The sequence below is a fragment of the Protopterus annectens genome, chromosome 10.part0 (genome assembly GCF_019279795.1).
Source record: "Protopterus annectens isolate FY-2018-M chromosome 10.part0, PAN1.0, whole genome shotgun sequence".
Classification (NCBI taxonomy): Eukaryota; Metazoa; Chordata; order Ceratodontiformes; family Protopteridae; genus Protopterus; species Protopterus annectens.
The window spans coordinates 1,590,008,115-1,590,024,483 of NC_056744.1; the positions used below are offsets into that span (position 1 = coordinate 1,590,008,115).

General features: G+C 39.7%; 1 protein-coding gene across 5 annotated transcripts in view; it reads left to right on the forward strand.

Annotated features, from left to right (window-relative positions):
• LOC122813761 (sulfotransferase family cytosolic 1B member 1-like) overlaps window positions 1-10,541 on the forward strand; it is a 200,572-nt gene extending 190,031 nt beyond the window's left edge. For all 5 annotated transcript variants that reach the window (XM_044086248.1, XM_044086247.1, XM_044086249.1 and 2 more), the window contains one exon: window positions 10,293-10,541. In XM_044086248.1, coding sequence (XP_043942183.1) covers window positions 10,293-10,405 — 113 coding nt within the window. In that variant the 3' untranslated portion in view covers window positions 10,406-10,541. The remainder of the gene's footprint in view (window positions 1-10,292) is intronic.
• The last annotated feature ends 5,828 nt before the right edge of the window (window positions 10,542-16,369 follow it).

A 16,369-nucleotide genomic window follows, 5' to 3' on the forward strand; every position in this document is an offset into this window, starting at 1 on the left:
TTGTAGACCTTTCCTTTCACTCTTACTGGTACACGTCTGTCACAAATCACTCCTGACACTCTTCTCCACCCACTCCATCATGCCTGTACTCCTTCTTCACCTCTCTTCCACACTCACCATTACTCTGAACTGTTGATCCCAAGTATTTAAACTCATCCACCTTTGCCACTTCTACTCCCTGCAGCCTCACCATTCCTCTATCCTCCCTCTCATTCACACACATATTTTCTGTCTTAGTCCTGCTGACCTTCATTCCTCTTCTCTCTAGAGCATATCTCCACGGTCTCCCCTACCTGTTCACTACTCTCACTACAGATCACAATGTAATCTGCAAACATCATAGTCCATGGGGACTCCTGTCTGATCTCGTCTGTCAACCTGTCCATCACCATTACAAATAAGAAAGGGCTCAGAGCTGAACCTTGATGTAATCCCACCTCCACCTTAAACGCATCTGTCACTCCTACCTCAGACCTCACCGCTGTCACACTACCCTCGTACATATCCTGTACCACTCTTACATACTTCTCTGACACTCCCGACTTCCTCATACAATACCACAACTCCTCTCTAGGCACCCTGTCATATGCTTTCTCTAAATCCACAAAGACACAATGCAACTCCTTCTGACATTCTCTGTACTTCTCCATCAACATTCTCAAAGGAAACATTGTATCTGTAGTTCTCTTTCCTGGCATGAAACCATACTGCTGATCACTAATCATCACCTCCCTTCTTAACCTAGCTTCCACTACTCTTTCCCATAACGTCATGCTGTGACTGATTAATTTAATCCCTCTGTAGTTACTACAGCTCTGCACATCACCCTTATTCTTAAAAATCGGTACCAAAACACTTTTTCTCAATTCCTCAGGCATCCTCTCACTTTCCAAGATTTCATTAAACAATCTAGTTAAAAACTCTACTGCCATTTCACCTAAACACCTCCATGCTTCCACAGGTATGTCATCTGGACCAACAGCCTTTCCGTTCTTCATCCTCTTCATAGCTATCCTTACTTCCTCCTTGCTAATCCACTGCACTTCATGATTCACTATCCTCATATCATCCAACCTTCTCTCCCTCTCATTCTCTTCATTCATCAGCCCCTCAAAGTACTCTTTCCATCTGCTCAACACACTCTTCTCGCTTGTGAGTATGGTTCTCTCATTATCCTTTATCACCCTTACCTGCTGCACATCTTTACTAGCTCGGTCCCACTGTCTAGCCAATCGGTACAGGTCCTTTTCTCCCTCCTTAGTGTCCAACCTTTTATACAACTCGTCATACGCCTTATCCTTAGCCTTCGCCACCTCTCTCTTTGCCATGCACCTCATCTCCTTATACTCTTGTCTACTTTCTTCATCTCTCTGACAATCCCACTTCTTCTTCGCCAACCTCTTTCTCTGTATACTCTTCTGTACTTCTTCATTCCACCACCAGGTCTCCATGTCCTCCTTCCTCTTTCCAGATGTCACACCAAGCACCTTTCTAGCCATCTCTCTTACTAGCTCTGCTGTAGTTACCCAGCTATTCGGTAACTCTTCACTGCCACCCATTGCCTGTCTTAACTCTTCCCTGAACATCACCTCACAATTACCATTTTTCAATTTCCACCATTTGATCCTTGGTGCTGCTCTCACACTCATCCTCCTCTTCTTGATCATCAATGTCATCCTACAAACCACCATCCTATGCTGCCTAACTACACTTTCCCCTGCCACCACTTTACAGTCTCCAATCTCCTTCAGACTGGCCCTTCTACATAAGATATAATCCACCTGTGTGCATCTTCCTCCACTCTTGTATATCACCCTATGCTCCTCCCTCTTGTGTTAAAATACATATTCAACACAGCCATGTCCATCCTTTTTGCAAAATCCACTACCATCTGACCTTCTGCATTCCTTTGCTTAACACCATACCTACCCATCACTTCCTCATCCCCTTTGTTCCCTTCACCAACATGCCCATTGAAATCTGCTCCAATCACCAGTCTCTCACCCTTGGGTACAGTCATCACCACTTCATCCAACTCACTCCAAAATGTTTCTTTCTCATCCATCGCACACCCAACTTGTGGAGCATATGCACTAACAACATTCATCATTACACCATCAATTTCCAGCTTCATAAACATCACTCTATCTGACACTCTTTTCACCTCCAAAACACTCTTAGCATACTGTTCCTTCAGGATAATGCCTACGCCATTTCTCCTCCCATTCACACCATGATAAAACAATTTGAACCTGCCTCCGATACACCTAGCCTTGCTCCCCTTCCATCTGGTCTCTTGCACACACAATATACCAACCATCCTTCGGTCCATCATATCAGCTAGCTCTCTCCCTATACCAGTCATACTGCCAACATTCAAAGTTCCGATCCTCACTATCACAGTCCTAGCCTTTACCTGCCTTCGGCCATGCCTTCCGCCTCTTCTCCTCCTTCGGCCAACAGTAGCCCAATTTCCGATAATCAAAGAATATGCTTAAAAAAAACAATAAGGGGAACCGTTAAAAGCAAGAGTTTTCTCAAGAGCTTATAAAAAATGCTGATTCAAGGCACTGCATTTCTAAATCAGTAGAAACAGGGCACTAAGAGCAAAGGAAAAGAAATGGCAAAATAATATCGTATTGTACGGCCACAAAATGTACTTTGTGAAGTAGCTTTGCATGAAAAACATAAGCACGTTTGAATGTGGACCCAATTAACTTCTACTGTGGAAGAGAGAATCCCATTTACTTAGATAACACTTCCTCACTTGTAAATTCTTACAAGTTCCCTATAATGGGACATCATATATATATATATATGCCTTCCACACCCCTAAACCTGTAACAATTCCATGACTGCACAACATCAGGAAAGGGAGAAAATCCACAAAACAATGTACACTGCTTTGAGGTAAATTATTTGTTTTGCTCAAACATGAGTAGACATGTAATTTCCAACATTTATCACCCAGGGCACACAGACAAGTAACATGATAAAGACATTTTGGCAGAGAATAGGCCCAGATCCAGCACTAGGTGACCTAGGCAGCTGCCTAGGCCATGGTACTAGCTGGACAGCCCAGCCATGCAGAATTAATTTAAAATGTTTTCCTACAACATTAAAAAAAACAGAAAACTACTGCTTTCCTCAACTCAGCATCTCAATCAATACTTCTGTTTTAAGAGCCTCTCTCATTGGCACATGCTTTTATCTGTTAATCCAATGAGACTGAAGCTGACATGCATGATGAATGAGAGATTTTCAAGGAACTGGCACAAAATATAATCTTGCAGCAGAACGGGCAGACAAATGTTTCAAATACATGAAATGTAATTTTTTTGGGGCGGCATGAAGAATGAACAACAGAGAAAATTAATTTATTTTGTTTAATGCATGAGTTACGAGCAGGTAGACTCTTGTATGAATAAAACTTGACAAGCAAGTAGATTTTTTTTGTTAACATTTTGTGTGTGTGTGTGTGAGAAATGTGACAGTTACAGAAGGCTAAGTGACAGTCAGTCACACAGACTGAAACCCTGTAAGTTGGCTAGAGAAGACAAGATGCCTTGAATATGGTCTACCCATTATAGCTGCAGCCTCAAAGAAAAATGCCAGCACTTTGCAAACCATCTGCAATAAAACCTGCTGGTTCATTACTAACTCCCCTATTAATGAACACCAGTACAAGTGAGGAAGTGCTATCTAAGTAAATGGGATTCACTCTTCCATAGTAGACGTTAATTACCTAATTCTTGCCAAAGCTAAATGTCTCCCAGTACATTTGAGAGCCAACCTCCCAGTAGGCTCACTAATTCACAAAGCTCTCTCTCCTGAGACATCTACCCCCTCCCAGTCATCAACATTTCACCATACCCTTCAGATATAATCTCAGAGTTATCTCTCAATCTCAGCCCACTCTACTAACTCCAAAAACTAAACTTCATTGCGCTGACCACGCATTCTCCATCCTAGCACCTAAAGTATGAGACTTCATTCCACTCTTAATCCGAGATGACCAGATGTTTTCAGACTTCAGCAAACAGCTCAAATCAGACCTCTTCACCCAAACAAAGTGCAGCTGCATTCACACATATCACATTTCATGAACCCTGAAGCTCTCCGTCATCCCTTTATCAATATTTCATCCTTCTCTATATCGTCAACCCTTCATTCATCCAACCTCCACCTTCTCCTTACATTTCTCATACTTCTCTCCTTTCTACACTTTCTCTGTCTTCTCCCCATGATATCCTTTCCTGCAACTATTCTCAATTGTCTCTTCTAATGTCTTCATACCTCTCTATATGTTATATTGCTATCCCTATAGCATTAGCTATCTCAGTCATTAATGGCTATATCTTACACAAAAAAACTCTGCTAAGCATAACTCCATTTTTCCATCCATGTTTTGACTTTGTAAACTCCTTCTTGAACTAAATGTTGTAGCATATTTTGCATCTGTAAATATGTACACATTTTATAGCATATCCTTATATCTGTAAATATGTTTTGTTCAGTTCTTGTGTGATCCAGTTCATCTGGGCTGTACCTGCAAATGACCCATTGAGATCAGTGCACTACCCTGATAAACAAAAATAAATAAATAAATAAATAAATAATAAAATAATAATCCTCCACATCAACTGCCAGATATCCTTTTTAACTTGTTTTGCCTTTGATAAATCACTGAGGATTACCATCAGTCAATATCAATCATTAGAGTTTCACAGTTTTTGTCTTTCACAACATACATGTAGAAATAAACCCTGTTATTTTGATAAGTCACTTAACCAGACAGTACTTTGGGCAACAGAAAATGTGCGGTAGGCTCCTCAATGGTTCCATGAACTGCAAGCCTGGTAGTAGTACCTATGACCCAGAGTAGTTATGGTGTGAAGGAAGGAAACTGATTTTAGTAAGCAGGAGCATCATCACATCACCATGTTCTGTGAATGAGATTATTGGTTTCCTTAATGTAGATGGTGTGTTTACGAGCAGATACTAATTTAGTCTGTTTTCTGTTTTTACTTAATTGTTACAAGAGTTTGTCTAGTACTTAGTGTAGATTTGTAAGGCTGTGAGCTTCCTGCAGAACATGGTTTGATTCCCTCAGCCTTCATCTGTGTTCTGTGTAACTCTGCCAAGTTACTTCAAGAGACAGTACACCTGGGTTGTTCCTAAAAAAAGGGATACCTGTGTCTAATGGGCTGTGCTAGGGTGTTAGCAAATGCATTATACATTTTGCCTTTTGAATTATTGCACCCTTCGCACAGATGTTAAACAGTATTTCAAATATGCTATTTGAATATGAATCCCAGCGTGTCTGTTGTAGTTTAATTGGTTGCCAGATGCATTTTTACTAAATGTGAATTTTAAGTGATGAAAAGTTTACTGTTTATCATGCTAAGTGTATTTTCATTGTCAGAGTATTTTGTTTTGTTTAGAAAATGTTTGTCAGTTTTTCTTTAAAATTTGAAATAAAAGTTTTAAATAAATCTCAATCTCTGATAACTGTAAAAGTAAAGAAGAAAACAGTATGTACACTGACAGGTGTGAACAGTGTCTGTGGTAACTGGTGAGAGAGAGAGACAAATAATGAGATATCAGTATGGCTGGCAGGGGCCTGATTCATTTCCCCGCATAGGGTCCCATTTGCCCAAGATCTGTCTCTGAATTTGGAAATGTATGCTACAAGAATACAGCACTATTAACCATTCAAGTCAGACATGTGCTGAGTGATGTCAGATTACGTAAGGAGGGCAAAAATGAGATGGGGATGTCCTGCAAGCATATAAGGCTCCCCCAAACACTGTATGCTGTACGCAGTAATATTTCTGATTTTGTATGACTTGTGGATTTTTGAACACTAGCTGCTGCAGCATTAATGTCTGTAATTGTTTTGCTTTTTCATTGCACTAATTAATTAATTAATAGGTCTAGGTTGTGTAATCTAGGCTAACAAGGTTGCATTTTAGAAATATATTTTTGCAGTACCTTCTTTACAGCCTCCAGCAACTGCAAATGGGTTTACGTTTGTTGGGTTATACAGTCTGTATTATTTGGAGTGAAAATCAGAATGGTCTAATTTCCAGCATCCATTATGTAGTCATTGCTGCATATCGGGTTGTAAATGATTTCTGCGTTTAGTTAAAAACTGTTACTCTGCTAGTTACTGCAAAAGACTAAAGATCCATCTTGTTAATGAACTGCTTCCTTTGACCATGGTGCAGGGTTTGAATATTTCCACATCATTTACCTACTGTTTGAAAATGAGCAAGACCCTTAACCAGAGAATATTTTGGAACAATTGGGAATTTGGGCTAGGCTCCTTAACAGTCTCCTGGACTACATGCCTAGTATCTCTGAACCTGTTGTTGTTGTTTGCCAGACATCCACTATTGCATAGTTGATTCTGTTCAGGAAACGTTATGGTAATTTCATCAGCACACCATTTTTAATGCAGTATATGCAATTTATTCTTCATGGGCAGTGGGCTGTACAGATTTAGGTGAAGCGCTGAAATGCAAAGTTGCATGCCATCAGTGACCTCTGCATTTGTAATAGTTCTTTTTAATGTGGTATTATTCAGATAACTATTTTTTCTGAGAGATTGTGCATATTGACTTAGCATATGTTATTATGGGGTACGTGGTTAATCGTCGAACAACAAGTTCATCGAATGGCTGTTCATCAAATGCTAACTGTCGAAACCTCCATCGAATGGCTATATCATCGTAATGATTTTCATTGAATGATGAAATTTAGCCAACATAAAGGAAGTGTTACCAAATACTTACTGGTAATGTAGTTATAGGGAAACCTGCCCTTTCCCCACTGTAGTGCGAACTAGGAGTTGGTGCATATAATTAATGGGGGGGGGCGCAGACTCACACATAATGAGTGTTTGGTGTTGTACTAAAGTCCTTCTAGTGGGGAACTGCACCCATCACACTCCTGCTCCCCCGCTAATTATATATACCAACTCCAAGGTCACATTACAGTGGGGAAAGGACAGGTTTCCCTATAGCTACGTTACCATAAGTAAGCATTTGGTAATGCTTCCTTTACGTTGGCTAACTATCATTGTTACGATGATATGGCCATTTGATTAAAGGAAGTTTTGACAGTTAGTATTCGACAAACAGCCATTCAATGAATGTGCTGTTCAGCAATTAACCATAGACCGGCTATTATGTGGTTAATATTTCTTACACTGTCACAAATGCTCTTCTATTTAAACTGTGCTACTCTGGACTGGATTTTATGGTATGATGCTAGTGAGCTTTAAATAGTTTCATGTACTTCATCCAAAGCTATCAATAAAGTACATATAATTTATTTCTTCATAATAGTAAGGGGTGTACACAGTCAATAAAATGACTATAACTGCTGGTGGGGATGGGAGAGGTTCTTATCAGCTGGTCATTTTTAGCCAGCCTTCAAGCTGGCTTTGCAGGACTAGTGGGCATATGAGTGTGTGTGAATTAAATAGGAATACTTTAGCTACTGTGTGTTTGTGTGAAATAAATTTGAAATATGTGTTGGTTATTATTACTATTACTCATAGGTTCATATCTGTGTACTAGGCTAATGGCCCTGGAGCTTTTACAAGCATAGCCCATAGGATTACCCTGGCAACGTGCCATCCGACCTTAGTTTCCAGTGCCTCTGACGAGTAGAGCCACTGGAGTGATCCCTGGGGTGAATTTTCACTCATCAGGATTTCTCTTGAACAGGTCCAGTGAGGTGCTCTGTTTGACATGTATAGGAAGTCTGTTTCATAGCAATGGGCAGTCTCTTTGTTATGAACCTGTCCATCCAGCTTGTTCTGTTGATTGTGGTATTGAGGTTGAGGTCTCTGGAGTGTGTGATGTGGAGGGATTGGGATTTCTTTAGATATAGCATTTCTAACAGAGCTGGGTCAGACATGGCTTTATAAGTCAAGCAGAGATTGCCTCTAAGTAGGTGATATGAGACAGAGAATAGCTGGAGTTTTTTGAGTCTGTCCATGTAGGACAAGTGTTTAAGGCCTAGGATCCTCTTTGTGAGGTACTTTTGTAGCCTCTCTAGTTGTTGCAGGTGTCTAGTGAGGTACATGCCAAATGGAGCATTGTACTCTATGAGTGGCATAATGAGGAAAGAGTAGAGGGAGACAATGACCTCTTTCTTCCTGGATGCAAATCCCTTAGTAATGAGATGTGCCACATAGAAGGACTTTCTGACCACAGTGGCAGTGTGGTGGTCAAACGAGAGGTTGCTGTCAACCTGTGTTCCCAGATCTCTTTTAACACCTTCTTTGTTCAGTGGACTACCATCGATGTGGTAGTTCATGGGAACTGGGTTTTCCCAAAGGGGATGACAACACATTTTTTGGCATTGAGCTTAAGGGTATGGTTCTGACACCAGTTGTTGGTCTCAGTGAGGCCTTTCTGTAGGGTGTACACATCACTTGGGGAGTTATTAATGGCTCCCAACTTGCAATCGTCTGCAAACTTTGTCAGTCAGAGTCCCTTCGTGTTGGACTGGACTTCTGAGAAGTAGATACCAAACAGGAGAGGACCCAGGACCGATCCCTGTGGGACTCCAATCGTGACTGGTCAGCAGTCTGACTTGGAGTCAGCTACTTTCACACTGCAGGTTCTGTCTGCGAGCCAGTTTGCAACCCACCTAGTGATATAGGGGTTTATGTCTAGCTTAGTGAGTTTTTCTATGATTCCTGAGTGGGGAATGATATCAAAGGCCTTGGCAAAATCAAAGTAGGTTGTATTAACCACCTTACCTTCATCCACAACTCTGGTTACTGACTCAAAGAAGTCAACCGGGTTGAGCAGGCATGATCTACTCTTCACAAAACCAAACTGTGTGGGATCCAGAGTTTGGAGATTCCCTATATCCTTGTTTATTAGGTCCATGATGATGTGTTCCATAGCTTTGCATATCAGACTTGTCAGAGTATTATTATTATTATTAACCTGAGAGGGATGCAGTCAACAATGGAACTTTAATTTGTGGGTTTTAGGGTGTCAGTAGATAAAATGACTGACCATGCTGAGCTGATAAAGTTAAAAAGTCCTTAGTCTGTATTTGCAGAACTTTTATGTTTTTGTGTAAAGCAAAGTGGAATACTTTACTCTGGCCATCTTTATTACAAACAAGCATGTGATTTGTAAACAGTCAGTTTAGTTTCCGTAATTGTTGAGTATAGATATTGGTAGAATTTTATCTCTAAATGTTCTGAAATGGATACTTTGGTCATTATTGGTTCATACATTTTGTTCCACTGCTTACTGGAAAAATGTTCAAAAAGTTTAAAACACACTCTAACAAATGTTGCTGTATTGAACAAGAAATATAATTTAAAACAATCACAATCAGAAAGGTGAATTGAAGAACACATATTTATACCCACAGGTTGAAAACAGACCAGGGACTAAGGTACACTTAATCCACCTTGGCTAGATGAATTTTTAATGAATGTGAGTTTCATGGGAATAAAAATTTATTCTTGTTCATGCCAAGTCTGTTTTCATTTTGTGACCGTTTTGTTTAGCATATGGCTTTCAGTTTTTGTGCTATAAAATTTGAAATAAAGGTTTTAAATTAAATCCAAATCTCTGTAATCATTGTAAAACTAAAGAAAAAAAATTATGCACACTGACAGATTTGAACACTGTTCTCAATAAATGGGGACAAAGAGCCAAGTAATGGGACACTGGAATGGCTGAAGAGGGGTGGGGCCTGGTCCATTACTCTGCCTAGAGCTCCATTTGATCATAATCTGTCCTTAACAGATATGAAATAATAAAAAGCTTCCAGACACTTGGAATGCTGTAAAGGCATTAGTACTGTTTAGCATATGAATATTTTAGGTCCTTGAACTATTGAATTAAAAAAGTAATACTTGAAGTTACTAGAGATTATGAGACTCCAGGCATAAAATTCAAAGTTTGCCCTTGAGCTTGAAGATGTTCAGTTTCACACCTTTGTACCTGCTAACATAGACATATACAGTCAACATGAGTTAGTATAACTGTAACAGCTTTTTGGGTCTCATTAATGTGAGAGGAATTGCTTAGGTACTGTAAAATTATGCTCCATCCTCATTTTGGTTTTCAGTCATGATGTTGCTATGTCTGTGTCATGGATGCAAGCATTAGTAGAAGGCAATCTTCAGGATAAAAATACACCTTATATATAAAGAATGATGAACTAGTACTGCTGTCTTGCTTTGTAACCCTTTCTACTTTATTATTATTATTATTATTATTATTATTATTATTATTATGCTTTAGGACAAGTTGGTGACTGGAAAAATCACTTCACTGTGGCACAGAATGAAGAGTTTGATGAAGTCTACAAGGAAAAGATGTCAGGAACATCCCTTAGATTCCGCACAGTGCTGTGACATTTCACATGATGAAAAAGGCAAAAGAAGAAACAGAGAATCTGAGGGCAATATCATTTGTTTTTATTTCTAACCATTTAACCAAAACTGTGTTAATATTTAATACAGCAAATTAAATAAACTACAACAAAAGTAATTGAGTTTGTATTTAAATGACTATGCTTTTCTGCACTAATGTGGATTGCCATAACATAGTCAAGTAAATGTTTTACACTAAAATTCGTACAAGCATGGATGGACACACACACACACACACACACCCTGTGCAAATACACTACTGATTTTTTGTTTCTATTTTATGTGTTTTAAGATGCATTATTACGGAATATTACATAACAAAATTATACTTTTTTAAAAGACAGCAAGGCAAACCATTAAAGGCAAATGAAAGTCAATTCAAGGCTCTGCAATTCTAAGTGGAAAAAGGGCACTAAAAGAAAAGGAAAGATAACATAACTTCATATAACTCATATACACAAAAACACTCACAAATGCATATGTTTCAATTAAAAGCTAGATGAGGTTGTAGTTAAAAACTGCATGCTTAGACATTTTGTTGGCAAAATGCATTGTTATTTGTTGTTTTATCAATGCACAAAGATGACACTAAAACCACAAGTAATGTATCTGGCAATGTTGTTGTGTCTTTCGGCTATTCCTGGTTAGGGGTCGCCACAGCGGAACTCTGGTCTGCTAATGAATGGCAGCTGATTTTTACATACCGAGTTAGCAGCCCTGACGCACAACCTTCAACAAAGGTACACCCATTCACGCATGTCTCCATGCAGAAGACACTCTGGCTGAGAGTCGAACCGCACAGTGTTTTACTGTGAGGCGACAATGCTACTGCAGCACCACCACCGCAGATCAAGGTAATGGATCTGGCAATAAACATATAAAAAGAAAAAAAAAAAAATCATATTTGTAGTCTTATAAACAACAGTGCTCCATGAGAACAACAACAAGCAAAATAATATACAATTTAGTACTGAGCTGTAATTCAAGTGAAAAAAAAGAAATAAACATACTATTATTAACAGCAATATTAGTGTGATGGCTAAACTTGTGGTACAAAGGCTGTAGTGGCAGAAGTGATAGCTGGATGCAGATATTAAGAAGAGGAATAGAGTGCTTAGGTGTTTATGTGGATTGAATGGACTTCAGTACAAATGACCAGGAACAACTGGTCAGGGTACCCACCAGGGGGAATAAAATCTTGGATATTGTTCTTGCTAATATGGGAGCATCTTGCACCATCCCTTGTGTATCTTCATCAATTGTTAAGTCTGACCATAAAGCAGTCTCTTTTGAAATAAAATTGAAATCAGAGATCTATTCCACCTAAGGTACCTTTAGAATTTTTTTTTAAGACAAACTACCTACTCCTAAGTGATACACTGACAACCTTCAAATCTCCACTTAACCCAATTAACTCCACTGAATGCACAGAAACATACATCACCACAGTATACTAACATGTAAACGGCTGCACAGATGCAGCTGTACCCCATAGGAACAAATGTAGGACAAACACCAAAATAAACCACATGTGGAACCTTAATATCAACAAGCTTTATAATATAAAGAAAAGAATTTTGTCCAAAAGTAAGAAGAGTAAATCACAGAAATTACAGCCCTTGTCACTGAAATAAACAAACAACTCAGAAGCTTAATAAAATCCACCAAAGCCAAGTCAGATAAAATAGCTAGCAAAGCCAAAGATAATCACAAAACATTTTTTAGTTATGTTCGTAATCTCAAAAAGCACAATGCAGCAATGTACGAAGCTGATTGTGATGAATGTCACCTTTACTGAGACTGAAGATATAACAAACCTACTGGCCGATAAATTTAGCTCTAACATTACCCCTTTCTCCCCTCCATCTGTCCCTCAAGATATACATGAAACTGGGTCACCTCTAGCTATCAAATGAGATTAAATCCTAAAAGTGCTATCAAAAGCTATAAATGCTGCATCTTTGAGTCCTGACAATATCGCTGGATGCATCTGAAATAGCATGAAGCATTATTTAGCTACACCACTAACAATACTGTTCACTCTCAACCTCCATACTGGTTTTGTACCAAATGAATGGAGAACAGGTACAGTCATTCCCTTGCATAAGAGAGGACCTTCCATGGATCCAGACAATTACAAAATCCATATACTGACCTGCTTCATATGCAAAGCCATGGGAAGACTTGTCATAGATCTAATCAATCAGGACATAGGGGACCTCCAAATGCTGGACCTGTCTCAGTTTGGATTTGTCAAGGGCAGGTTATGATTACTCAACCTGGTGAATTTTTTTGAAAAGATTACCAAAGCAATGGACAAAGGCAAAACGGTAAAAAACACGTATATTGACCTAGCCACAGCCTGTAACACAATTTCCCACTCAGGGATAAACCCCTATGTTACCCGCTGAATTGCCAACTGGCTCAGAGATATGATTTATGAAATAAAAACAGGGGAAGTTATCTCCACAAAGTGATCAATCTTCAGTGGAGTCCACTAGAGTTCTGTGCTGGGAGTTCTTCTGTTTAGAATCTACTTTTTTGAAGTAAAAGCCTATACCAAAGGACTCTGGCTGACTACGTTTACTGATGACTGCAAACTATGAGCGGCCATTGAATCTCCAAATGACTTAGTCACCCCGCAGGTAGGTTTGTCCCAAATAAATAACTGGTGTCAAAATCATGGACTGAAACTAAATGCCTAAAATGCAATGCATTAAAATTCAAAAAACAAAACATGAACTGTAAACCAAAAAGGAAAAATGGCCTAAAATGCATTATTGTATCCTTTGGGAAGTCATCTGCCCCATGGAACTACCGCATTAACAGTACTCCCCCAAGAGCTGACCCAGTTTGGGAACTTATGTGTCCATTGTTGTAAGAAAGTCCTTCCATATTGCACAGCTTATAAACAAAGATGTTCTGTCTAGTTCTAGGGAGATTTTCACAGAATGTCCAGATCTGTGCCTCATATTTTTGGTCCGTTTCTCATAAAATTGTGGTTTTCTGGCAAATCATTGGCAAATTATTGGAGGGTGAAGTCAGAAAATAATGACAGACATTTGCTTTTCAGATTTCATACCCTTCATAAAATTCATGCTAATGCAAAACCTGTTATTCTATCAATTTTCTAAATTTGTATGAGCAGTATTTAAAAATTGTACCATATTTGAGCCTTTGTCCCCCCAATTATTGATGGGTTTGTCCAGATTTCTTTCTGCAAGCGGTTGAGAGGTATGTTGGCATGTAGCTGTCCAGATACATGCAACAACTGGAATGCCTCCAGAGATACTTTGCTAAAAGGATACAAGGCTTAAACAACATATCCTACATGGAATGACTCAAAGCCCTGTCACTATACTCAGTGTCCTACAGAGTGTTAAGAGATAACCTATGTCTGGCATATGAGGCATCCTCTGACCTTATACTGACAGATTTACTGCACATCAGCAAGTCTAATGGCATCAGTAATACTTGGTCTAGGGATCTAAACCTCTTCTGCAACATCAATAGAACAGTTTGGAGGGACAGGTATATCTTACAGAGCACACAACTACTCTGGAACAGACTCCTCATCCACATAAAATAAAATTCATTCCTGTCCATTTTCAAGTGCAACTTGGATTGATGGATGGGAAAGAGTAAATTTATCCCAGGACTTTCCCTGTACTAATAATGTACAGAAGCAGCTCCTAAATGCTTTATCCTTTGCATGGGTCCACTCAAACTATCTATGGTATGATTCTAGTTATTCGCATTAGGGGTCATTTAGAATTATTGACCATGGATGGGTGAGGCCACTCTCTACTTAAATGGGATAGGTTAATTTGAGCACAAAAAGGGAAACTGGCCAGGATTAAAATGGCCCTCAGAGACCGCTAGCCTAGTACTTACCTGTGAACCTATGAAGCAGATTAGCCTGTTTTTATTGTTCTGTGAAGAAGGGTGTTACATGTAAGCTAGAAGTGATAAGTTAGTAATAGAGGAGTGCAAGAATAGTTTTTGGGACACCTGCCTTAGGACAATCAAATGTTGTGTCTGTAAGTTGCTCACGTGTATCATGATGGATATATCTGTGTACAGTACAGAAAAAAAAAGGAAAAAAGGCCGGGATTCAGAAATGAAAAGAGCAAGTCATTAGGCAAAACAGATCAGTCTGTGTCTATGCCAGAATGAAGCCACTCCAGGATCGCAAATAATGCTATCATGTGACCTGGTAAAACCACTGGATCAACATCATATGCTAATAGTATAAAATGATAATCGGCTCAATTACAAATGCACATGAGGGTAAACAACACGAGAGAACAATTCAGAAATGTATAAAAATTGTTTGGCAAGCTATGTTTATTCATGACTTTGTACACCATGATTTTTCATCAAACCGAGACAGACACCGCACTAACACGTTAGGAGAACCAGCTGTATAAGAAGAACAATATATCTTAAGAGTCTAGTCTCACAGCCAATGTCCATGACAATGCATATTGCTGTGCTCTGCATTGCAGAAGGATCCAACCATGCCTAGCATACCATCACCTCCACGACAGGGGCATAGATAAATGTTATTGTATAGAAATAGACACCATATGGGAGCTTGTAGATGTGTGCCATCCTTGGATGCAGTAATATGTGATATGTGTGGAATACCTGCCCCTTTAGACACTAAAGTATGTGTAGAATCAAGTATCCTTGCTACACGAATCTTCCAGTGACCATCAGGGGAGATGATGGAAACATTACAGTCATCTGCCTCATGAATACTACACCAATTCCTTGATTTCATGCCACACCAGGTGGAGTAACGTGTGGTTCCTACAGACTGCAGGGAAAAAAACACTTTACGGGCATTCTATGATTCTATAAAATAGCCAATTTCCCTGAAGTTCTAGGGGTTATTGATTGTATCCACATCTCTATCAAGGCCCTTCTGTTCCACACTAATACCTCAGCTGTAAAGGTTCTTACTCCAACTGCTAGGTGGTGCACTGGGTAATATATACAGGTGTCTGTATGCCACCCAGACAGGTTCTATGATTCCTGCATCTGGCACATGCATGCCCTACACCAGAGATTCATGCAAGGTGACTCCCACAGATACATCTCATTGGTGATCCTAAATGTGCCTTGGAGCCATGACTAATGAAGCCAATGCACAACACACAGAACATTGCTAAAATGCTATACCACACAGCACTGTTGCAGATCTGCAATATCACCAAGCATCTGTTTGGAGTGATGAAGGCCCACTTCTATTGCCTATATTCACTTGGTGTGCTAGAGACTTGCAACAAGACATCTGCTGTCTCTGCAGTTCTGCATAACAAGGCATTGCATAGACAGCTAGAGAAGAGGATTGCCATTACAGGATCAGACAGATCAGAACAATGGGCTCAGGAGGTGTCAGTTGAGGAGACAGTGAAGGAACCAGCTGCAAGGTAAGACCATGTGAGGCAAAGGTGGATGCAGTATATAACTGCTGTGGCAAAGAGGCAATATCTGGTGCACAACAATGGGCAGGAATAGACATAACAAGTGTTAAACTGCTTCACACTGCTGTTCTACACTCAGGCTCTGTTGTGCAGTGCACTGATTGACCATACTGTGCAGCAGACATATCTTACCCAAGAAACACAGCAGTGAGAGCAGGTCACAGTTGCCATCATATGCACGGGTGGGGAAGGGTACAATGACAGGAAGCAGCAACAGGCACATGAGTGGAATGGGGGCAGTAAGTATTTAGAATGGAGTGTGTGACAAAGCCAGAAGACTAGGGAAGCTGGTTATACTATACAGATGAGGGGGTATTGCTTCCTGAGGGGGGGGGGGGTGTAGGTGTCAAGATATAGTGGGTACTTGCTCAGCATGGGATCCAGAGAGCACATCTCTTGCAGGAGTTGTTACACTGTGTTTTTGTTAATTTGACGTGTTATGGAACCCACCTTG